This window comes from Strigops habroptila, chromosome 5 (genome assembly GCF_004027225.2).
Source record: "Strigops habroptila isolate Jane chromosome 5, bStrHab1.2.pri, whole genome shotgun sequence".
In the NCBI taxonomy this organism is placed as follows: domain Eukaryota; kingdom Metazoa; phylum Chordata; class Aves; order Psittaciformes; family Psittacidae; genus Strigops; species Strigops habroptila.
The window spans coordinates 40,072,918-40,098,749 of record NC_044281.2 but is presented as its reverse complement, the minus strand read 5'-3'; the positions used below and the strand labels follow the sequence as shown (position 1 = coordinate 40,098,749).

General features: G+C 38.5%; 1 protein-coding gene across 14 annotated transcripts in view; it reads right to left on the bottom strand.

The window, feature by feature from the left end:
• PCDH15 (protocadherin related 15) overlaps positions 1 to 25,832 on the bottom strand; it is an 805,351-nt gene that overhangs the window by 173,285 nt on the left and 606,234 nt on the right. For all 14 annotated transcript variants that reach the window (XM_030486584.1, XM_030486585.2, XM_032919940.1 and 11 more), the window contains 3 exons: positions 16,820 to 17,013; positions 10,291 to 10,423; positions 3,996 to 4,075 (listed from right to left, as the gene is read on the bottom strand). In XM_030486584.1, the coding sequence (XP_030342444.1) occupies positions 3,996 to 4,075; positions 10,291 to 10,423; positions 16,820 to 17,013 (407 nt within the window). The remainder of the gene's footprint in view (positions 1 to 3,995; positions 4,076 to 10,290; positions 10,424 to 16,819; positions 17,014 to 25,832) is intronic.

The following is a 25,832-nucleotide window of genomic DNA, read 5'->3' as shown; positions in this document are numbered from 1 at the left end:
ACATACAGAGCAGTACAGACACAGCTTCTAGTGTAGCGAAAGTTCAAGCACAGGACAACACCAGAGCTCCTGGGCTACAAAGACCTCACCAGTGGCCTACCACTGATAAAGTAACACAACCTTAGCAGCTGCCCCAAACCAGTTTGGGATCACAAAAAGAACAATAAAAAGGTATCCACATGTGCAAAACACAGCACATGCGGTAAGCTCAGATGTAAGACAGACTTGCACAAAGATGGGTTAAAAAGTGTGGAGTATGTTAACAAACATAAAAATGATTCAAAATGGATCTCCCAGAGTGAGGAGAATGAAACTGTCAGCGTCATACTCCTCCTCCCAGGGCAGGACTTCACATGCTGAAGACTCAGCATAGACCCCTGCTCCAGAGGAAATTATTGACCTGAGATCCCCAAAGGGAAAGTGAAAGGATAAAGCATAACACAAGATCAAGGAACAGACCTTAGAAAGTTTGTGTATATGTTTATATTTCTTTTTATATATAGTCACATATATAGTAATATAAATGTATGTAGCTATATATAGCTACCTATAAACGATATATAAAAATATATGTAATAAATACAGCTACATATTATTAAAATACATGTGTATGTATACATATATGTGAGTATATATACATAAATGATAAAATTACATATAGGCAAAATAAATTACACTATACATATTTTTATTTACATACAACATAGTAAAACACAGGTATATGTGCAATTTTAGCTATTTGCATTAGTGTCTTACCTGGACTACTAAGACTTTAATTAGACTAACAGTAAATTCTTGGCTTTGCATACATACATGGACCACAAGAAAGCAGTGAGTTTAAAAGTGGTGGGATTTCCAGCAACCCACCCTGTAATTTGTGTGTGGCAAATTAGTAACATAGTGCACCTCAGTTTTGCTTCCATTCTTATGTAACGAATATTTGGGTGAGTGCAAGTAATATTATTGTTATATTGCTAAAGACCATTTAGCTTTCAAACTACACTTTTTAAATTTATAAATAGCAGATGCTCAAACAGTAGTGATGCTACTGAGAAAGGCATGAACTTCCTTTGTGGGCTGTTGAAAAGTCAGATGTATTATTAACTGTCAAAAATGCTAAATTATGGTCTGTATTTTAACAGTTCTCTTATTTCCAGGTGTTTCTGCAAATCAGTTAGCTACCATAATAGATCATATACATTTTTCAGCATTTTCCAAGACACTGCAATAAAATATGAACAGAAGAATTTTTTTGGAAAGGAACAATGAATAAAACATTTAACGTTTATGTGGTAAAGTACTAATACATAAAAAAAAAAAAATCAAATTGGAGCTAAGAATAAAATATTGACAACAATTGACAATAAATACTGTGTTACTGACACAGATCTTTAGCTGCACATATCCATTTAAATTTCTCCAATATTTTTGCACTATCATACCACCTTTTTTATCTCCTTCCTACCACTTGAACAACTGTAATCTACAGTCTCCATTTCAATAGATGAACACCATTCAAAAGACAGGACAGTTTATAAAAATCTTCTGTGTTTATTCAAGGATTCCGATGTATTCACATTCATCTAATACCCCAACTTTTAATCATCACTGTCCCTAGGGAACATAAGGAGGCACCAAATTACTACAGCTTATGCTCAGGTTGTATTGTCAAAGACGAAAGAACAAAACCATCCCGCAATCCTCAGACTGAGGATGAGAGATCTAGTAGGTAGATGCAAAACTGGTAATATTCAGTACTCATGCCGCCAGTTGGGGAATTACACAGGGATTAACTGACATGCTCTAGGATGCAAGAAAATAATCCAGATGAGAAAGAGACAGAATCATGTTCATGGTCCCGTCTTGGCTTTAAAGTATTTAAAAATGTATTAATGTAACACTGAGATAAATTCCAGTAGCCTTAATATGCCACTCACATTAACTATATGCTTTGTTTAATATTAATCCTACTTTAATCTCCTATTAAGGCATTTCAGCATCTAGAAAAAATGTGTAAAAGGCTGAAGAAAACTTTGCACAAACAACTTCCAAGGAGACAGATGCAAGGAGAGCAGGAAGGAGAGAATCATAGAATGAACTAGGTTGGAAGAGACCTTTAATATAATCAAGTCCAACCATTACCCTAGGGATGCCAAGACCACCACTAAACCTTACCACCGAGGGCCTCATCTACATGGTTTTTGAACACTTCAAAACACTTTTCAGAGAACACTTCTAAGAGCTCTTCTTTTTACCAAGAGGCAACAGATCAAAAAGACAAACACACACCTGAGTTTGTGCTGAAATCCTCAATGTGCAGTGATGCTCAGACACATGTAGGGGGAATGTGAGGCTGGGGGATGTCAGGCTGCCCATGATGGGCCATGGAGGCTGGGCAGGATGGAAGAGGACTCCCAGCCACCCCTGACAGGCCCTGGGAGGTGACACCTGCACCTGCTTCAACACTGCCCCTAGACAACATAGGGATATTCTCTGCCTGCGGCCTTCAGAGAGCAAACCGGACATTTCTTACTTATTTTCAGACTGAATTCACAGCTGTGAATTCACATACCACCTTTAACAGCTTGATTTCTGGGTATTGCCACACTGTTTGTATCCCAGGCTGGACAATACAGGTGCTGCCTAGGATCCAACTTCTAGAATACCTTTACACCATGGGTTTGGCAGGCCTGAAGTTGGCTTGAATTTGCAGACATTTCTTAAGTCTCTCTGGTATGGAGAACTACCAGGATTTTTATGGTGCGATGTTAACAGCATTGTGATAAGCATGAGCAACACAAAACAACTACCCACTGAGTGATCCCCCCTACTTCAGAGTACCTCTTGTGTAGCCAGGCACACTCATTATTCAAGTTCTAAAGTCACAGAGTGGGTCAGACCAAGTTTCTCTATGTTTCTACGGGGAAGATTGCTAACATTGCTTGTACAGAAAACCCTACAAACCTGCACTGTGCTGGAACTATGACTCCTAGTGCTCCCTCTGAGCTGATTAGCAAAGCATACCTTTCCTGCTTTGCACTGAAAACTCCAGCCCTAAGCAATGAATAAAACCAGCAGCCCAACATGATTTCCTGCTCTTGCCACCTCAGCAAAGCAGTCTCCTCTCTCTAAGTTATCCCTTTCATTGCCTGACAAGTCTTTACTATTAGAGGACCCATCAATATAGGTGGATAACAGCATCAGCGTCTTGGGATCTTCAAGGTTTTTTTTCACATTGTTTCATAAGTGATTTGATTCTCTGTATATGGGAGATTAGTGACTAATGTAGAACTTACTCAGAAAATACAGACCTGTTTTAGTACAATTCCTTCCTCACACCAAATTTGAACAATTTTTTACAATTACACCTGCACCATGAACAAATAAACTCCAGATTACTTTTGTTTCATCACCCACCACAGGAAGTCAGCTTAGCACCCTCCCTTCCTCCTGCAAAAATAAAAGATAGTTTGGCATGTAATAGTAGCTGCTTGGGTAAAATAAAGAAGGGGGTGGTGGGACAGGCACTGACCTATCTGGTGCTTATGTTTTCATAACATAACTTTTCTTTCTAACTCTATTTAAGTTGGCATTCAATTTAAGAAAAACAGGTTTTACAACAACGCTCAAAAGACTTTCCACTGCAGAACTAAAACACTTGAAGGCAAGAAATTAGAAAAGAAAGCAAAAATTGTCCCTGATGTTAGTCAAGAGCTGACAAATATAAAATTATTAATTAATTTCTGGTCACTATTTTGAATAGAATGATTCCACCTCAGTGATTTTTACCTACAAAAGTGTTTAAAATAAACAGATAGTCCCCTGTGAAAAACTCCAGAGTACAATATCATTCACAGAGCTCTCATTAACGTCTAACAGCCAATCTAAGGAACAGCCGAATATGTCTGGCTACAAGTCTTTTCTTTAGCTCTCAGGCCACATATTCACTTGACTGAAAAGTTACAAGTCTATTTTCTAAGGGTTTTTCCACTTACCTTTGAGAGAGATTAAAAACTTGTTGAGGATCTCCATTCTGAATGAGGTATCTTATAGGGTCACCCTCTCTATCAAAAGCCTTTAGGAAAAAAGAGGATAAAATTAAGTCAGTTACAAAGCTTTCTTTTCTTTCCTTCAATTCATAAGCTGGAAAATTAACTCCTGAAGTTCTATTAAAGTGTTCTACAGGGATGACAAGAATATCTCTGCTTGTCAGGCAACAGTGGTAATTACAGATGGGCTACTTAAGGTAAAGCTCTAGCACATCAGAATTCTTATGCCACATAGAAACGACAATATCCTGAATACAGACTTTCAAATTACTGCTAAAAATAAACACAGAGCATCATAAGTATGAAATTCAGGCTTCATTGAATTAGTTATATTTTTCTGAGTCCACAGACTGAATAGACTGAACATTTTGTTTCCTTTGTTCCTATTCTTCATTTCCACTTCTTTTTCTATTAGTTTATTAGAATCCCAATACTTTTACTGATGCTCCATTGAGCAGTTTAGACATTGTAGCACTTGCCCTCCAGGATAATTTGTTTCGGGGAGGGAGGCGGGGGGGCAGGGATGAAAATCAGGATGAGATGTTTGAGAAGGACTATTAAAAGCATCAAAAGAAGCATATTCCACCTACTAGATGACAAAAAAGCTTTTCAGAAGTTGAGTAAATTACTTTTGAAGTTATGTTTCAGATAACCTATTTCCAAAAATGGCCATAAATATGCCACATAATTGTCACTTTTTTCATCAAGTGTACACACACCTTTTCCCCAAAAAGACTATCAGGAGTTTTTCTGCGAAAATATTGTCTCTTGAACTGTCTCACAGTTACAACTATTTAGCATTCCAAATCCAAAGTGATTAACCACGTTATCACAGGAAACCCAGTACCTAAAGAGGGCCTACAAGAAATCTGGAGAGGGACTTCTTGTGAGGGCATGTAGGGATAAAACAAGGGGAATGGCTTTAAACTGAAAGAGGGTAGATTTAGATTAGATATAAGGAAGCAACCCTTCAATATGAGAGTGGTGAGACACTGGAACAGATTGCCCAGAGAAGCTGTGGCTGCCCCATCCCTGGCAGTGTTCAAGGCCAGGCTGGACGGGGCTTTGATCAACCCGGTCTAGTGGAAGGTATCCCTGCCCACGGCAAGAGAGATGGAACTAGACGATCTTTAAGGTCCCTTCCAACCCTAACCATTTTATGATTCTATGAATCTATGGTTCTATGACAAGCGATAAAGAAGTGGCTAACAGAACTGCAAGAAAGCCAATCAACAAGTTCACAGAAAGATAGATCGGACTTACTAGGAGACAGGAAAAAAAAATAAAGAAAAAAGAGAGTATTTTTGTGTTTCTCATCTTTCAACAACCATCCTTTTTCTTATCTATTTTCTGTAAGCATTTGCTGTAGACCACAGTCAAAGACTGTGTATCTTTGGGCTGACCATCTAAAGAGCAGCTCTTCAGACAAAAAAAAAAAAAAGAAAAAACAAAACAACAAAAACAACCTCCCACACACATTAAGAACAGAAGCACAAACTATTCCAGTGAGCAGGCAGAACAGAGAATCTATTAAGAAACCAGCTTGCCTTAACCAAAGGAAGCACATAGAAAATAGTGGCTAAGGTAGATGAAGGGGACCAGTATAAAGAAAAAGCAAGAACAACTATATGAGGACAAAGTCAGAAAAAGTCAAGGCAAAACTGTACATAGAAACAGAAAATAATACAAAGGATAACAAAGAAATGTTTAAATTACAGAGGAAAGCTCAGGAGAGTGGTACCCTGCCACAGTATAAAAGCAGAAAGTTTGATGTAGAGGTCAAAGAGCTAACAATTCTTGCATTTCGGCTGCAATCAAGCAGCAAACAAAATTAAGTGTGGCAACAAAGGGGTAAAATCTCAGATGAGAATTGGGAAAGAATAAGGCAGAGAACACGTTCATAACTAGAGCATATTTAAATCATCTGCTGAAATTAAAGCCTGATGAAATTCATCCTAGTGTATAAAAACATGGGCTGAAGCAATCTCAAAGCCATTAACAGTTGTCTTTGAAAACTCACAGAGGACGAACATGCTGAAGGGCAAACACCAGGTACATCTTTCACAGAGAATGAGCCAGAAAATCACACACCAGACAGGTAGAGCTCAATTCCCAGGAAACCACAAATAATCAAATTATGTGTAAGTACCCGCAATGACAATATGGAGATGGATAACACAAAGCTAAATTTCTCAAGAACAAAGTGTGTTGAAGCAATCTAATCTCATTTTACAAGACAACAGGTCTTGTAAATAGGGAAAAAGATGTGGATGTTTTAAGGCATCTTAGCCATAGCAAGGCTTTTCACACTTCCTTATGTAACATTTTCATAAACGAGTTCAGACAACATGGCCTCCAAATAGATGATGGGATTAATCAAGAATAAAACTGATCATAAAAATTAAGGTCAGACAGCAGTGGGTAACATTTAGTATTGACCAAATTCTAAAAAGTCGTGTGTATTTCTTCCAATACTGATCAATATTTTCATTAACAACACTAGTGACAGAATAGGAAATTTGTTTATTAAATCCATGGATGGCACCAAATAACAGGAGGTGCCAGCACGTTAGAGGGTATAAGCAGAATTCAGATAGTCTTATGCTGATGATATTAATGGTTAGGAGCTGATTCAATAAAAAAAACCCTGGAAAAGTGTTAGCCAAGAATACAAAATTATACAAATACTGGATGCAGAAAATCGGACTAGTTGGCATCTCTGTGGGCTACCATAGATTTTAGTTCATCAGAATCACATTGTTGCTTCTATCTTTAGTGGTCCTTTGTATTAATTTTACTTTACCTGAAAGGCATCCTGTCCTCACTTAATGTTTAATGGTATCTCAAAGGTTTGTTTATGGTCTACATTCATTCATAACAAGTCAGGAGACTTTTAGAAAGATAGAAGATAAAAGACTGGTTCTAGTTAATTTCCTTTTTCTCTTTATGTCCAAAGAAAATGTACCTTTCAATCAACACACTTAAAAAATCACAGGGGAAAGTTTATCACTGTTTAAAAAAAAACAAAAATAAAATCTGTTTATGAAAAATACTTAATTGTTAAATCATGAACATGCATGGCTTCATCTCAGATAGCAGAAATTTATTACGTACATAAGAAAAACACTGAAGATTGTGCATGAGGAAAGAGCCATCTATACCTACTGTTTTCCTGGTCAATTGTATAGTGACTTCATAAATTGTACACTGATTTCATGTTGCCTCCTTGTTTAGCACATAACTGGACCATGATAACGATCCCATTTGTTTTGCAGACTCCCAGAAAAACTACACTATTTACATATTTTAATTAATAACGGCTGGCAGAACATGAAGCATAAACTCCTCCCAGGCATGCAATAAACTCTGAGGGTTATTTACAAATTAATACTGTGGAGATCATTTAATATTGCATTACTTTATCTCAAATGTTGTTAATTAAAACACCAGTCACAATCAACTGGGTACATTACAAAATAAATAATGGTATAAGAAAAAATATAACCTTCCATCATCTGTATGAAAGATTTTAATGGAAAAGAAGAATGTAAATTTTATTTTTAGAACATGTATTTTAAGGTCGAATAGGCAAATTTAAAACAGCTGCATTTGCATTGTTATTGACACTGGTGTTTTGAAGATACTCAGATTTGCTAACTCAGGAATATTTAAAATAACTTGCTCACTCCTTCCCAGTTTTTGTAATTCTTATGCTGTATGCAACACTAACAAAATATTATGAAGGATCATAAAAGCATAACCTCTTAACCCTATGTATCAATCAAAACCTCAATACCTTAATTTCAAAACTTAATGCATGGATAAGACTACTCATGAAAGAAAAAGTCAGTGTGAAAATTTACACATGAAAACACTTGTTGAATATTTGAGGTCTGGTAATATTCCGTAGTACCTATGGAACACAGGCAATACCTTAAGATATTGCTAAAATTCCATTTAAAACCCCAATATGACTAATTTGTAACTTTCTGTTTGCCTGGAAAAGACAGCACAAGAGTTCATAAGCTTAAAATACTGAAGTTTCTGAATTTTTAAAATGTCCCCTATTACACAGGGAATAAAAAAAAGGTGAAGACAGAAATATACTCCACACAATCAAAGTTCTTGAATACAGATGGGTGTATTAATGCAGAATGAGGCAGATGAACTTGCACAATAAAGACAATGCATCCATATTTCAGGTCCAGGACCACCAGCCCTGCAAGAGATACAGTCTTTGCTAGTCCCCCGAGATGAAGCCATGCATGTTTGTGATTTAACAATTAAGTATTTTTCATAAACAGAAATTGTCTAGCTGAATTCAATCATTCATAGCATATTGGTAATACAAGATAAATCTATGCTGCAGTAACAATAAGTAAAAGATAACATTTTCTATGCATTTCCAAAGCTCTTAAAACTAACTGATGCATCTCACTCTTTCCCAAACACAGTAACTTGTAATTTCTGGGGATCTGGGGCATATAGTAAGAGAACACCCACTGCTGTATCTCCAAAACGCTCACTAGTGACCTGGCTACGAGGAGAGTAGCTGGCATGAACATTTTGCATCTCCCCTGCCCTCCCTCGCATGCGCTGTCTTTCCCTGATTTAGTCAGCATAACTTACCAAGGATCATTTGAAAAAGAAAACAAAATCTAGGTAAAATGTTTGGTGTTTAGCGAAACCTTAAAGCAGACAGATTATTTCAACAATGGGGTTCACTTTCTAACAACATTTAAATTGCATAAAATCCTTAAATACTAAAACCTGCTAATAGTTTTTCTGCCTCCAAAGATCACTCAGACTTTCAGTTATAGATTCCAGCACCTGTCAAGTAAATACAAGTGTCTCTGTTTCTCAGCATGCTCCTGGCTCGCCTTACTCTGGGGTTTCTAAAACAAAGCGTCTTCCCACCAGTGAGAAAAAGGCTTCTGAAAAGCATGGCTCCAATTCTGAACTCATTGCAGGCATTAAAGACATGACAGAAGTTAATTTTCAGCACTGAGCTAAATGAGCCATCCTTCCTCAGCACAGGTGACTGTATCAGTTTAACCATCCATAATAATCTTTCATCAGCAAACAATTTTAATAGAAACTTACCCATTCACCTGCATCAATGACTCAATTAGAGTTCCTTTATTTCACACACTTTGGTTTCAATTATTTTTTTTTCCTGTGCATTTACTGAATATGCAAAACACAGAACCACATGCTTCAGCTGTCCTAAACTGACCTAAATTCCACTGAGTTCAATAGGTTTCAATAGAGCTAGACTGACTTAAGGCAGATAAGATTTTGCTCTGTATGGTTTCTGTTTAGCTCAGGTATCTCCAGTCTTCTTCCTTTGAATGGCTTTGTATGAAGCCTGAATAATTCTATGTTTACAGGAACCATGCTGAGGAGAGCATGCTGTACTGAGTTTGTTTTAGACTTAAGGCCATAATTATTTCACGATAATTAAGTTCCTGATCCCCCTCCCCAAACATCTAAAGAGTTGTAATTTATCTACCTATTTTGCACAGCTGGCTTTCCAGGCATGTGGACAGAATGCAATGCAGCAAAAGCTTAGGAAACAGTAAATAAGCTAGCAGAAAGCTGATAAGTTAACCATGCAACAGCACACAGAGAAGCAAGTGAGCCTGCAAACTAGGTCGATGCAGAATTATTTAAAAAGCAATACTGGATTAACGTGCTTTCACTGTTTCCACTCGCAGAGCTATATTGTGTGGTCAGTTGTACAGGGACTTTTGCTTTGTTACCCTTGCTAACAGCAGTTGTTACGTACACCAAGGGGAATAAATATCTTCAGATGCTTTTCAAAAACAACAGGCTAAAGAAGGCTGAATGCCAAAAATCTTGTTGAAATTCCCTGTGAATTAGGTGTGGGAGATCCTAAGCTCCTCTGGTTTGCTGGCAAACTTACATATCGAGATTTTAGCATATGAAATCACAGGCCTTTCAAGTTCTGAACCATTCATGGATTTTTTTCTCATATACTTCAGTCCCATATGTAGCCTACAGTACCTTTCAGGCTCATTTAACACAAAAAAGAACTAACACAAACATCCAAGTAAGCACTTTTCCTATATGGTCCATGTAAAAGAGGCTATTTATTACAGCTAAATAGTTTTCAATACTTAGAAACTGTCCTTTCCCCATGTATGCAAGGACTGGCTTCTGCATGGCATTGGCACAAACAGAAGGAATGTGGTAAAGGCTTACAGGGAAACATCTCTACCTGCAGGTTTAACAAAATGGCTCCAATTCTCATGGCCTCACTGACTTCAAGGCTGTACATCAGCTGGGGAAAGCGGGGAGGGCTCTGGTTGTTAGGTGGAAGGACCTCAATGTAAACAGTAGTAATAGAGCTCCTGAAATGTAAGAATAAAAAAAAAAAAAAATAAAAAAAGTCAGAGTCAGTCAAAATCAATAAATCAACAAACACAAGGCAAACAACAATGTATTTATGTGTTTTATCCATTGTGTCTTCTCTAGCTCTAAGAACCTCTCTTTGCTCCTTTAAAAGCTTCAGAATGTATTTTTCGTTCTGCATCAAAAACAAAGCAGGCTGCCACATTAACAGAAGAAAAGCTAAATAATTACTTTAAAAGTAGCCCTAGTGTTCTTTGAAAAAAAACAAAGCAGTAAGATTTCAGTGCACACTCCACATACAAAGAAGCGTCATAATCCCTTTGGTGATAACGTGTCCTCTAGAAGAGCATGACAAATTCTGACATGGTAACTGTGCCTGCCATGTACAATAGCCACCCCTGGGGCACCCCCGCTATTGTTTGGTTTGCTACTTTTCTTTGGAAGAGAAGGAACAGAAAATATTGATGGAAAGGATAATGCTGGGAGAAGACACAACTCTTTAATAGGCTACATCAATACTGAAGTTCACACAAATAAAACCAAACCCACTTCAATCTAGTGAGCCATGGCAGTACAGGAAACTATAAGAAAACCTGGCAAACCCTTCAACTGCACTGAACCCCTAACCCAAATATACTGCAAACAGCATTCCAGTTTGCAAGTTGAAGTCTCTTCTGGGAACACTGACACTCGCTACAGACCCCGTGAAGACCATGCTGTTGACACACTTGCTATTCAATTGCTCCAAATGGAGAAAGAGAGACAAAAGTCTTCCTGAAGTTGAAAGACATTTACAATTGGCTTAAAGGGACCTTTCTCCTGCATCTTTGCTCAGTTATCCCATCTGCCTTCTCTCCTGTGAGTTAAACAGTACCCCTGCCCCAAAACAAAATCCTGAGGAGAGCAAGCGTAACACAGGCACAGATTGCTTCTTCATAAGCCCTTTGACAAAACTGGTAAATCTCAGGCTGTAGGGCTTCAGGAAAGACACTGCTTCAAGAGCAAAGCAATTTGTCCCAAATTTTGTCCCCCCCTTTTTTTTTTTGAGGGGGTGGAGGTGTGGGTAGGGGAAGGGTGTAGAGGAGGGGAAGAGAGAAAAGAAAAACATGGACACACAATGAGGCACTTCTTGCAGGGCTAGCGAAGTCAGAGCATTTTTAGAGGCTCCTCCCAGAAATTACCAGATACCTTCTGTGTTAACTGATAGAAATCATTATTACCAAAACAACACATCACTGATCGATATTTTTAATTAGCTGTACAGGATTCTGACCAAGCACGGTCACCACAGTGTTACAGATGCTTCCCAGTGCCCTTTGCCAGTGGGTTTTATAACTCCATGCCACTGATTAGAGCTGCGCAGGCCATCACTACTACAACACCATGACAGATAGCTACATTTTAAGGGCTGTGTCACGCAGTGTGATGACCATACTCTAAGACAATGAACCACCAACACCCCTGTCCAGAAAGACAAATCCCACCCGTATGTAACTGCTGCAGAAGGAGCTCCTTCCCTAGGGGCACATCCACACATGCAGAGATTAAACTCAGCCTGGGACACTCCATCTTTAACAGCTCAGCCACACATTTTGGACAGCTTGGGCATATACCAAATGCTGCTTTGCTGCTGCCTGCTTTGAACAGGAGACAGACGCACTCATCAATTGTACTACATGGAGTACGGAGGGGTCTCTGTGAGGAGAAGCTGGGGCTCCCTAGGGTGGGCATGGCTGGTTCCAGCCATTCCAACAGGCCATGGCCAGGCACAGCCCAGCCTCTCAGCCCCAACAGTAGTGACCGTGGGGAAATGGATTTAAGAAAGGGAAAACACACCAAATGGGAGGAAAAAAAATAAGTGTGAGAAACAGCCCTGTAAGCACCAAGGAGGAGAGGAGGAGGTGCTCCAGGCACCAGAGAAGAGAATCCCCTGCAGCCCATGGGGAGATCTCAGTGGGCCAGGGAAAGATGTGGGGAGGAAGGAGCAGCAGAGGGGCTATATGAGCTGACTGTAACCGCCACTGACTGTGCTGCTCAGAGGTAGAGCAGTTGAGAATGAAGGAGTGAAGCTAAGCCCAGCAAAAAAAGGGGAGTTTGTGGAAGTTGCTGCTTTAGTTTTTATTTCTCACCATCTAAACCCATTTTGATTGGCAAAAAGTTAAATTAATTTTCCTGAATTCAAGTTTGTTTTGCCTGTGATGGTAATTGGTAAAGTGACCTCCCTGTCTTTATCTCAACTCACAAACTTTCTCACTTTATTTTCTCCCCACCCTATTGAGGAGGGAAAGTGAGAGAGCAGCTGGCCAAGGTCAACCCACCACCTATAGATTAACAATATATACAAGTTGACTCTGAGGACCCTTAGATGTTCGACTGCTACACCCTGTCTACCAGCTAGTTCAGGGCAATCCTGAGCTTCCCATGGAAGCAATGCTGTGGATGCTGCCTTGCCACAGCCAAGTGTCTATGGAGCAAGTACAGGATTCACATCCATCTACAAATACAAGAGATGAGGATCTTACCACTCTGAACTTATATAATAGCCAGATCCTTACTTGATTTAATCAAACTTCAAACAAATGCATAACTTGCACTGAAATGCATCAGTGAATCACTGAGCCTTCCTACCTATCATATCCTTGGGCATTTAAGAAACTGAATTTGCAGTTTAGTGACTCAGTGAATATAAACAAAACCAGTGTAATCAGGGGAAGATTGACAACTAAAGCCAATCATTCCATGTAAATTAGCTCCTTATGAACTACAGCCAGTTCCCTGTCTTCTTGTCTTTTTTAAAATACTCCTTCATATTCCACTAATCTTAATGATGCTCCAAACTTACATCTTTGGAGTAAAAAAAAATACCATCATCAAATGCTCAACAACAGACAATAAATTAACAGACAAAATATCACTTAAGCACTGGGGCTGCATATTTTCTTGGGGTAGCTGCTGTCTGTGTATGATATACACATCCAAATAGTTGCAGTTTAGTGTGCATTTTTCTTCCACTAATAAGTATTTAATAAAATATATTGTTCTGTATCATTTTTTTCCTGATTCTGCTACATCTTAATAACACCCAAGCTGATTTCTTGTTTATCAAGCTCTAAAACAAAAAGAGAAAGGTTTCTGTTCACCACAGGAGTAAGCAATTTTTTTCCAAATCTTTAAGATAAGATCACAAAGTAAAGCACTAGTAATCTGAAAACTAAAAGCACTATAATATTAAATGGCTACTTTTCTCGTTTCCAATCTATTTTTGATTAGTGCTTTACAATTTTAGCCCAATCATTTTGTGCGTATTATATACAGCCCATTTAGGTGGCTGGCAAAATCTGCTTTGGCATGGGAAAGGAAAGGAGAAGAGCTGACGCTTTCTACAGATGCAGTTGGTGTGTTAACACTGCAGGGACAGGTTAATACCCTGAGAACAGAACAGAGCTCAGGAACTAAGTAGTGCTCACAATCTCCTATAAGCATGGAAATATGGCTTTTATTCTACACCAGCTAAATGGTAATGCAAGGAACACATGTTCAACAAGCCACTGAGATTGCATCTCTGTCTCTCCTTTAACTTTGTGTGATTTCCACACACAATTATATTATTTAATGTATAACAAATATATTTATATACATGTGGACTAATATATCTTTGGCCAAACAATCTCTCTATATGCAAGTCAAAAAGAAATCATACTTTTCCACTCTGTGGAATAATAATTTCATAATTGGGTAGTTTCTAGATTGGACTTGACCTGGCAGATGACTGTTATCACTGACATGCTTCCATTGTACAGGAATCTGAGGTCAATGGTGAAAAGGTTAAGGTCTGAAATGAAATGGATTTTAGAACTGTTCTCATTTATTTCAAGAACAGAAACTGATAATCACTATATGCTTAACTATACCTTCAGTTCTAAAAACTAAACTTAAATATACTTAAAGTACTTCAGTGTATTTAAATGTACCTTAATAACTCACATTAATGATGCTTGCTATGGATATAAACTTTAAGAATACTCAAAAAAAATGTCTTGTGCACAGTCAGCAGCCAAGAATTTGATGTGTCATACCATGCAAAAAAGCTACGCAGAATGCATTGCAATTTAAATTTGTGCACACAAAGGCTACAGAGCTACATTTCCTGAGCCAGGTTTAGTAGTTTGGTCTTGCTTCATGCATAAGCAAGGGGATAAATTGAAATCCAGCCAGTTAACACATTGGCTACAGTTAGTCCTGCATCAGAATCCAAATTTGGGAAAAAATGTTTAATATTTCAAATTACATCGAAATCCTTATTTTACAAGGCATACACCTTCCTGCCTGCTCAGATGCATAATGGCTGGATAGACCTAGCCCATTCCTAGAAGTCTCAAATACTGATTACTGCCTCCAGGAAGGTGAACCACCTAACATAATGTGACAACTTTGCATTAGAAGGAGCAAGAATTTCATATAACCCCAACTGCGAGATACTAACCACCTCATAGCCAGAAGGAAGGAACTAAGGAGATACAAAAGGACAGTTTTAAAGATCTCAGAGCTGTAGCTCACATAAGCTCTCCCTGACTTTTCTCTGTGTAAAATGACAAGAGCCTGCTTCAAGCACCACCAGTTCATTTCTGGTTTTCCAGCCTTATAGAAAGAACACTGAGAAGGCAGCAAAATCTTTTTATCCAAATATTCCTTACCAGCTAGTAAGCCTGGCTGTCCACGTTCTTGCTCCACGGTACCTTGCTGAAGTTCCAGTGTCCTCCCAACCTCTTCCCCCCCTGTTTTTTTTAACCTCTGCAGACATAAAGAACAGCTCTGGGCCCCAAATACAACTCAGGTCAAGGCCAGGCTGAATCCAGGGCCGCTCACCCAAACTACAGGAGTACTGCATAGATGGAGTGGTTTTTTGAACATACATTGAAAGCTATGAAGCAAATTACTTGTAATTCCATAAAAAGGGAGACAAGCAGAAATGACAAGAAAGGAGAGCTTTTCCACTTTTGAAGATTATTGCAATAAAGACATTTTCAGAGGAGGAAGCACATGCTCCCAACATACATCATCAGAAGTATGTATTTTTAGTCAATATAAAGATTTCTCAAACATAAAAGGAGCTGATAGCAATCAAAGCTGTATTGTAGGGGCTACTGTTGCTGGGGCCACACTGCTGGATTCTGAAGCTCTCTGAAGTGGCATTATTGAATTTTGTCCTCCACTTTAAAACTATGCTAGTACTATACAAAAGTAAGTACATAATAGTCCACAATCTTCTCCTCGGCACTACTAACAGCCTACTATCAGCTACCCTAAGAGATGGATTATCAAGAAAGCAAGCAAGAGGGGATGGAGAAGAAAATTCAGCCAGAAGACTGTGTTATCTGATATTAGTTTTGTGACCCATCTAACAATCTGAATACTTGAGTTATTGGAAAATGTAATTATAAAATATGAGCACAACAGTATGAGCTGCTTTATTGGAGACATGATAGAAGCAGCAGGTCCTGAAAGAAAAGACACTTTTGTGTTATCTTTCCTTTTTACATTCCCCATTTGAGGAAAAGAGAAAAGATTGTTGGAGATTTAAGTGCTGGAAACTACTGTCATCCTCTTTGGACAATGAGGTTGCCACATTATCAATACCAGGCCCAGAACATGAGAGCGATTTTTCTGCACACACCCCTCACACCCCACCCTCATAAAATTACATTTGTGCACAATTGCCATATGCAGAAAACAAACTCAAAAGAAGGAAATAAGTGGTACTCAATACTTTTATCTTTTTTGAACACAAGAGCATCCAATTCCAACCATACCGACTATGCAGGCTGCTCTTCCTTATCAGGTGGTAGTGAACAGAAATAATTCTGCCGGTGAGAATTTAAGTCTTAGTGGGGACACTGCTCACCACTGGGACAGCTTGTCAAGTATGTCCACAGCATGCCAAGTCTGGATGACCTTGCACACCCCATAGCTGGAGAGAAGGCCTCCTGCTCAGCACCAGACTATTTGGGACCCTTTCTGCATCACAGCAAGCTGCATTCTGAACAAAAAGCATCTCCCTTCTCACTTGCTTTCTTTTTTACATCCCTTCATTTCAATTTCTTTCATTTCAAATCAAATGGGCACGCGCAATGACAGCACAACATGTGAACTTAAAAAAACCCAGATCATTACAAGTAAATTAAATAATGAAAACTGTGTACCGTAAGGAAAATATAAATAAGGAATGAAAAGTGAAAGACTTCTAATATGACATTTTTCCAAAATGTGATCCTTACACCAAACAGAACATATCGAATTATATTCTAGCACAGATTTATAGACATAAGTGTGTGTCACACTTGTTACGCACTGCTAAGCACTGATTAAAACATTAGTTTTGTTATAAGACAAATTACCTTCTCTGTGCAGGAGGAGCACTATCAGATGCTTTGACAGTGAGAGCATAGGATCGCCCCACTGACAATACAACTTCTGGAGCAATGGTGATAAGGCCTGTTCGGTCATTGATGATGAAGTCTCCCTGATCCCCAGCCAAAATTTCATATACTATCTGTCCATTGGGTCCCTCGTCTGCATCTACAGCGGTGAGCTGTAATTCAAAACCAGAATGTCAGCATGCATGGTTCAGTGTTGTAGTTTAATAGGTTTTTGTAAGGCAACTCAGTAGGGGTAGAGGAAATAGAGGGGAAACTTGAACACCTGTAACATATGCAGTAATTTCTAACTACTGTACAACCAGGATACAATTTAAATGAAGGATAATAGGTGTAAAAACATCATGACATAGAGAAAAACTGCTTACCTAAAATTGCAAGCAAATTATTTTAAGAGATGAATTATGAAAACTAAGACCAAACTTATTCTCTGTTGATTGAAATTTATAACACTTCCTATAATGGTGGAAGTGGGGGGAGGGAAGAAGATAATTATTGTGTTGAAAGTGTAACAAGAGGATTGTATTTAAATATTGAAAGTTCTCACCCCTCTCTACACTCTTCAAACTGTCAGTCTTGTTTCTGCCAGAAATTCTAACATCCAGGTCTTACAGTACAAGCCCTCAGTGTGTATGACTGGAGAACAATGCCTGTATTACTCATCTGTGCACATACCATAAAGCAAGCCAAGTGGAAGGGAAATAGCAGCTTTCCCATATGGATACACACCTAGGAAATACAACCATGCACATCACAAACGTGCAAGGTTCTTTTCACATGGGAACATAACACCACCTACCCGAAAGGCTGTGCTTGTGGAATCTCTACGCAATCTCTCTACCAGGACTGTGACTACTCTTGCTCGTAGTGTTTCTTTTATATAAGCATATAATTTTGATTCTGAGCATGAGAAAAATCTAAGGCCTAATATTTTAGACCCATATTATAATGATAAACATAATGAAATGAGTAGGTTCTTATTCTGCCCTGGGAAAGACAATGGGTTTATCCCAGTTCTGTAAGGTGCTATGATAAAACAAATACTTACACACACAGACAGAAAATATGGCTCAGTGATCACATTTGTCTGCTTTTAGACAAGTGTCAAGTAGCAATGGCTCTGACTGCCACGCCATAAAGCAAGTAACTAGAAATCTGAGATTTCAAATCAGACCTCTGCTGTAACAATCAAAAATATACATTCATGCCTCAGCCATGCTGGGTGACAGCCCCATGTCCTAGCTAAGCACTTTCACGTCTCATCTTCACTTACACATATATAGAATAACACAGGTTATTCTATATACAATGTATAATCACACAACAAACTGCTCACGGTGCCTATCACTTGACCTGTATTACTACAATTAAAATTGCATCTTAAGTATCACCATGTTCAGAAAACAAAGAAAGAGCACAGAATTTTGTTACATTTAGGGTTCAGCCACCAAAGTACCACCAACCTATGCCAGTACCTCTGGATTTTCTAAGGTGAATTACCTCAAACAGCACATAGGATAATAAAAGTGGTATGAGCAGTACTTGAACATCTAGGAAGCCACAGCTGCAGCAGGCAGTGGCAGCACTGCCTGTGCACCCAGCTGCCTGGTGCCAAGAGCAGACGAGTGGAAATGACAGTGAACAATGGCACAATGGGCTCCTGCTGCTCTCAGCTGCAGCTAAGGAGTTTGAGGTGGGAAATGGCAAAGGGCACCAGCAGGTACAGCAGCAGAGCCCCCCTGAGATATAAAACCAATAAGAAATCCCAACCTCAGAATGATTCCCTGCAGGGCTCCTAGAGTATGAAAAAAATAATAGACTTGTAGCTTCTTGAAAGGTCTCTGCTGGCCTGTCTGCTTTGGCTTTCTTGACACAAACACTCATGCCAGTGGGCAGTATTGCACATAGCATTTCAAGTTCAGGATTTAAGGGTAACACGCAATGACAGAAAACGTTAGCGACAACTGCAAAGCCAAAGGCGGGATCAACAGACATTGTCTCAGCCAGGGCCAGCCAACACAGCAGGCTAAACACCTTTTTCTCATCCCTGTGACACTCTCAAAGTCGACAGCATTGCAAACAGGTAGAAGAACTCATTGAAGTCTCTGCTATATTAGCATATAATGTAATCTATTAATCAATATAGCATCACACTAAACCTTCAGCAGGTCACATACTTTCAGAGCAAAACCTACAACTTTCAAACCACCTTTGCCCAAGGATAGCTAAAAAACTGGAAGAGCAGAAACCAAACCTTGCAATTAGAATAAGGAGATGAAGAATAAAACCCAAGACAGTAATATTCGAGTTAATCACATTTACATACAACATTAAACACTAAGGGGAATACATGAAAAACTCAGGAATCTAGCTGCTTTTCACAGGATAATCTCAATTATTTATGCACATAGGCTCAGTGAAATATGAAATGTCATGTAAGAAGTCAAAACCAAGAACTAAACCCACAATAGCTTAAACAGAATAAATTAGCTGAAATTCTAAAGGATCAGCGAGTTAGGTATATTTTAAAAAGTAGGGTTTACCTTCTTTGTTAAGAGTGCAAGCTATTACTGCTGTTAGGGACTAGGCTACTTTATGAACGATGAACCATTTTTAGCATGGCATAGGTTGTACAGTTTTCATCAACTGAAAAACATGTCAGTTATCGTTTTCCTGAAGTAACCAGTGTTCTGCTTCTTTCACACACAGCACATTGATCCAAAGCAGATTTCCAACCGAGAAGTATTTAACTTTATCTAAACTGATTTTATTTGAATTTCTTTGTCAGAGATGCTTCCGTCCAACAGTGCAAACTGATCACTGTTGCACTAGAATGAACAAACCTTAATTCATCCTCCTATAGTATTTTGAGACATACTCTATACTGAACATAGGATAAACACTTGAAATACCTCAAAAAAACAAACAAACAAAAAACTAAAAAAACAACAGATCATCTCCTCTTAGAAGTTTAGAAACCAAAATAATGTCCATGTGGGGTTTTTTTGAGAACATATCCACCTCATTCTGTATTCCAAAATTCTGCAAAAGTCATTCTATGAAGACTACACTTTTGGAACATGCTTTGCATTCCACCCATGTGATATCTTGATATATCAATATATATATAAAAATATATTAACTTGCAGTGGTCCATCTCAACATGCCAAAACTCAGATTTTCTGCACCCTCATAGTGTTTAGAGCTTAAACCCCTCTCAAACTCAGTTTCTTTAATCGCTCTTTCTATCGTTTCTATACACAACCAGATGCATTCATTAACCTCGCAAAAAGTAACTATCAAACTAAGTGACATAGTTAAGAAAAGTGTGGTAATAACCTTCTCTCCTGAATTTCAAAAGTAACACTCATAAAAAGATAAATAAAGGCTTTACGCAAAATACAGGGTCCTAATTTAATGACAGCATTTGGAACAAGGCCAGTTTTTACTGTGATGACATGAAAAATGAAATTAATTGACTACACAAGTATATAGATTAATAAGGTTAATTAAAACTACAAATAACAAATGCTTGAACAGATAAGTGACTTGAGTAATGTTTTGGGGGCAAAAACAGGACTGAAACCCAGAATTAAATAGAATTAAAGTTTAACAGCTGCCATAATATATGATTCTATAAATTCCATCTCCAGCTGTCCCAGAATGTTAGAGCTTCATAGTTAACAAGATTTGAGAAACATGGTCTAAAATATATGGAAAGAAATACAAACCAAGACTTATTTTACTTTCCTAAGAAACACTGTGGTCAGTTCTGGGCTCCTCATTACGAGAGAGAGATTGAGTTGCTGGGCAGATCCAGAGAAGGGCCACAAAGCTGGTGAAGGGCCTAGAACACAAGTCTTATGAGGAACAGCTGAGGGAACTGGGGTTGTTTAGTCTGGAGAAGAGAAGGCTCAGGGGGGACCTTATTGCTCTCTGCAACTACCTGAAAGGAGGAGGGAATGAGGAGGTGGCTCCCAAGTAAAAAGTGATAGGACAAGAACAAATGGTCTCAGGCTGCACCAGGTGAGGTTTAGATTGGATATTATGAAAAGTTTCTTCACAGAGAGGGTAATCAGGCACTGGAAAAGGCTGCCCAGGGAAGTAGTGGAATCACTGTCCCTGGAAGTGTTCAAAAACCGAGCAGATGAGGACCTCAGTGACATGGTTTAGTGGTGGACTTGGCAGTCCTGTGGTAACGGCTGGACTTGATCTTAAAGCTCTTTTACAACCTAGTTGATTCTATGATTCTATGATTTAATATATTGAAAGTTGTGTGAAACAGGTGTATATTCTGCTGCAGCAAGAAGTGGCTTTCTTGGAAGGAAAAGAGGGCTTACAATGATGCCCTACAGCTTACAATGCCACACTCTTGGTCACTATATAGGCTCTGTTCCAACTCACTTTATACTTGGAAAAAACTGGACTTCAACATTTGACCTGCAACCTTTCCACAGCAACTGTTTAAGTGAGCTTGCCCTGAACAGATAAAGAGATTACCAAACTTCCCAGTAGCCCTGCATTTTTCAAGAAATTAAATGTTCAGCAATGGTGGTATGACTTGTACTGACCTAAAGTGAATTCTGCAGAAACCATGAGTCATGGCAGTTCACCTCTCAACAGTTGTCATTGAAATGAGTGTTGCAGCCACGTGAGCACAAGGATCCAGAGCCACATTCAGTATGCATTTATGTTGTATAACAGTGTTGAGGAAACAGTATAGTTGCTCTCCAGAGTAGCACACCACTGAAAAAAGCTGGGCTGCCAGAACTTAGATGGCAACTCTCCTCATCCTTCTATGGCTCAGCAGTACAACTCAGCTACCAGGTGTACTAGGAAAAGCAGTAATGAGTTCCTATGTGTGAGAAGCAATCAGGATTGCAACAAAAATATTTCTGAACTTGAGCCAACAAAACATAATGCTTAAGAGCAGGTCAAAACAATTCTTCAATATCTTCTTCAGACATTAGGTCTTTGTCCATTATTTTTACTTGTATACAGGTATATTTATTGAGAAATGCAAACATAACCCAGTTTTGGTTTCTGTTTCTGCTAATAATGTTTACTTTGTGGATGGAAATTAATATGGTGATGGACTGAAAGCAAAGCACTGCAAATAACCACATACATAAAGCATTAAGTTTGGTTTGCAGATGACTATTACAAAGACTTCCTCTAAATTGTTCTGTGGTTTTATAGCAAGATGCATGTTTAAGAGCTGTATGCAGCTGTATCAGCATATGTTAAAGAGCTGTATGAGCATATGCCAGGCTGCAAATACCCAAACATGTCTCTAATACATAATTTAGTATGTGTCCATACGCAAGGATGGCTTCAGTCACATGTGCAAAAGCGCAGGGAATGAAAAGAAACTGTTTAAAAGAGACAAAGTGACCCAGCACTGAGAAGCTGCATTTGAGGTAATGGCAAAACAGTCCCAGAGGAGGCATTTATTTAATGGCTCTAAATAAAAATTTCCCTGTGTACAATTTTAAAGTACTGTTACTGCTCAAGAATAAGTCTAACTGCAAGCAAGACAAACGGGTAGAAGCTTTACTGCCTGCAGTTTTACTATCTTTTATCTTCTTGCTTTCATTTCTGACCTCCAGCACGATGATTGTCTATACTGTGAAGTGGGAAACTGAGTGCTCTTCATAACCAAAGATCTGGGGCAGGATCTCCAAGTTAACTTGCACCGGTCGTCTTAGGCAGAATTTTTTCAGCTCGCACAAGGTGAACAAACAAGTAATGCACTAATGCACTGCATAGCTTATTTTCCATTTTCAATCATGTAGTTATTTTATTGTTCTTATAAGAGAGCCCTTGAACATGGGTCATAACTATACAGGAAATTAGGCAGAAATTAAGATACACAGATAAATTAAAATACGCTATTTTTGTTTCATAAATTTAAAGCAGAGTAAGAACAGCATATACTTCTTAAGGCTAGTTCACAAGTTATTCTGTAAAGAGAACACACACAAAAATAAAGTGGATTTAAATTACTTATGTGAAATATTTTTGCATTATTGCTGCATACTCCAACCATCAATGCGTAACAAGTTTAAATACCTGAATCACAGGAAGAAAATACTAATAGGAAAATGGAAATCAGGACAGGAAAATTATAATAATAATATAAAGAAGATGGAATTGAGTACTTTAATAGGTTTAATATTCATCAGTCTATCTTGTGATAATTATTTACCACACGTTTAACTGTTTTAGACGACAGATATCTCAGTCATCTATTGTCTTTCTTCGGGAACACAATAAAATACCTATAAAAGCAGAAGGAAAAATCAGAAAAGTAATTCTCAAGCTGAAAGAGACAGAATATACAGACATTTAAACTTAACTGAGAAAATACTCTCCTCAACTAAGGCCTTAATCTCACACGTACTCAGAGTAGGCAACTGAAATAAAAGCTTCCCAAAGCAATTGTTTTTAGCACCCCGATGGTACTGCCCTAGCCCAAGAAGTCAAGGAGCAGGTATTTCATGCTACACGCTGTATCCTCAGAAAATGGAGGGACATCATTCCTATAAAGGCAACAAGCTCATTGTGGCTACCATGATACCCAGCAGCTTTGTGAAAAATACACAAGCCATGCAAAGCTGCAGCTAATGCATACACCCGGAAGGCAAAAGGTAGATTAGCCACCAGGCTCCCAGATTAAACCAGTGCAACTCAGTAGCACGCAAGTTAGTTTCTACTGTTTTGCTCACTCAAACGCAACAGTGAAAAGAGAGAAATGCCTTGCTCTAAGCATCCAGGAGAAAAAAATCTGGACTTTTTCCTTTTTTTTTTAAGGAGTAAAATCAACAAAATTTACCACAAAATGGGACAAAAAGTAAACACAAACTGGGGTTATTTGTACATACTCATGCAACTGCACTCAGCAAAAAAAAAAAAAAAAAAAAATCATAATCCCTAATTACTCTCAGGGTAATTAAAGCAAATGGCAACTGTGTGAGAGCACTTACACTGCTATACCAGAAACTTGCATTTTTGTAGAAAGATGACATGCTTCATAAAAGAAATACTTTCTTGATCATCTCTGAAAATAAGTCTGAGTAGAGAGTTAAGTGCAAGTCATCACTTATGTGTAAATGATTATGAGATTGCACAGATTAACTGAGTTCAGTGCTCTTTTTCTAACTTACTTTCTCTGATTAGAGAAAGTCTTTTCTACAGACCAATCACATCTGACCTATGCCATTTTCTCTGGGAACTTTCAGAGCTGATTGTCATCTCACCGCAGAGAATCTCAAATGATTCTTAATCAAATTATGAGATAGGGGTACAAGATGAATTTGTCCCACATACAAAGAGCAAGCTAAATTTATCATCAGAATCACTGTATTAGCAGTTAAGAAGAAGGGGGGAAAAACAGTCTATTTATTTTCCATTTGAGAAGATATTTATTTACAAAATTGAAGCAAACAGTGATCGGGCAGTACACACCCACCTTCCTGGCCTAAGGAAACCCCATGGGTACTTGTGGCACCACAGAATGGTGGCTACTCATAACTCCACAAGCCAAATCCCATTTCTCACACTCCTGTAACACTGAAAGACTTGGTGCCTGCAGCCCAGGCAAAATAACAAGGTAACCAACCTCTCAAATACTCCAGCAGCCTAAAAATCAGCATTACTGGCATTATCACAGTTCACAGAAATCTTAAGATGACTCTTAGGTTTTTTATGTCAGTTTATAAACTCAGATCATCTTGCGATGTAAGATTCGTTGAAAAACAACCCCTCTTCTAAAACAGACAGAATTCTACCCTCTGTCTCTGACCGCATTATAAACTCGCGTATTCTGAAAGTAATCATGTGCTGATCAGACATGTACAGACAGATGCGTGGAGAAGGGGAAAAACTCTCTCTCAGAACTCTCACGTTTTCTGAGAGAATATTAATTTTTAGCAAAGGCAAGATTAAGGCCTGACTTCCTCTACTAATTTCCAACTTCACAATGTTATTCTAGAAGGGACTTGTTCCAGATCTACTTCAGGTATTAGCTAAGTTAAAATGCTCCGCACAATATTTGCATCTAGATTTTTCTTCTTCTCATTTCTGCCTTTATGATTTTTCATCCTTGTAATGTTTCTAGCCTGCATAATTTCCTTGATCTGTCCGATGGTCTTTTATACAAGCAGTTAGTCAGCATCAGTGCAGGAATTCAAAAGGTAACTGCTGCAATGAGCAGTGGAGGAACAGGAACATAATAGTGTCTCAGAACAAACCTCCTCACAAAGAAGTAATTTGTGTCTTCACTAAGCTAAGGTGGCAAAGCCTATTCAGATGGCCTTGCAGAGCCACTCCCTTGCTTTTTCCCCAGAAGGAACAGTTTACTAAGGAATTTGTAATTTTGTTCTTTGCACGCCTCCAGGGTCTGAAAATACTTGTCGTTGAAACACCAGGAGGTGTGCACATTCCCTTTGCACACAGAAATACTTTAGCCCTGCAGCTGTTTTAGAAAAGCATAGTAGCTACTCTACTTTATCCTAAGTATCATAAACACAAGTCAGGCAGCTCAGAGCATCTTTAAGGCCAACTTTTTACACGTTACAATCTCATCTAGCAGCATCTTTTGCCTTGTTTCCTGGCACATGCACCTTCAAGAGGAAAAACCATTTAGATACTCAAATACCCATAGCACCTCCTTTGCCTTTGTGCAACAAAGGCCACGTGACAACCTAATGACTTATTTTTGAACTAGAGTGCTTATGCTTCAGGGGAAAAAAAAAAAAAAAAAAAATTCAGCACTGTATGTGTTAGAAATCATAACGTTTGATTAACAGAAGTTTAATCAAGTTTTAATTAATACATACATATATAGCAGCCAGCCTTACTGATTTGGTTGATTTGTGTTTTAGGTCAGGGAGACCTAGTACCTAGGATATGGACATAGATTTATGAGACTATTCAAGCGATATCCCTATAAGGTAGTGGTTTGGAAGGAACA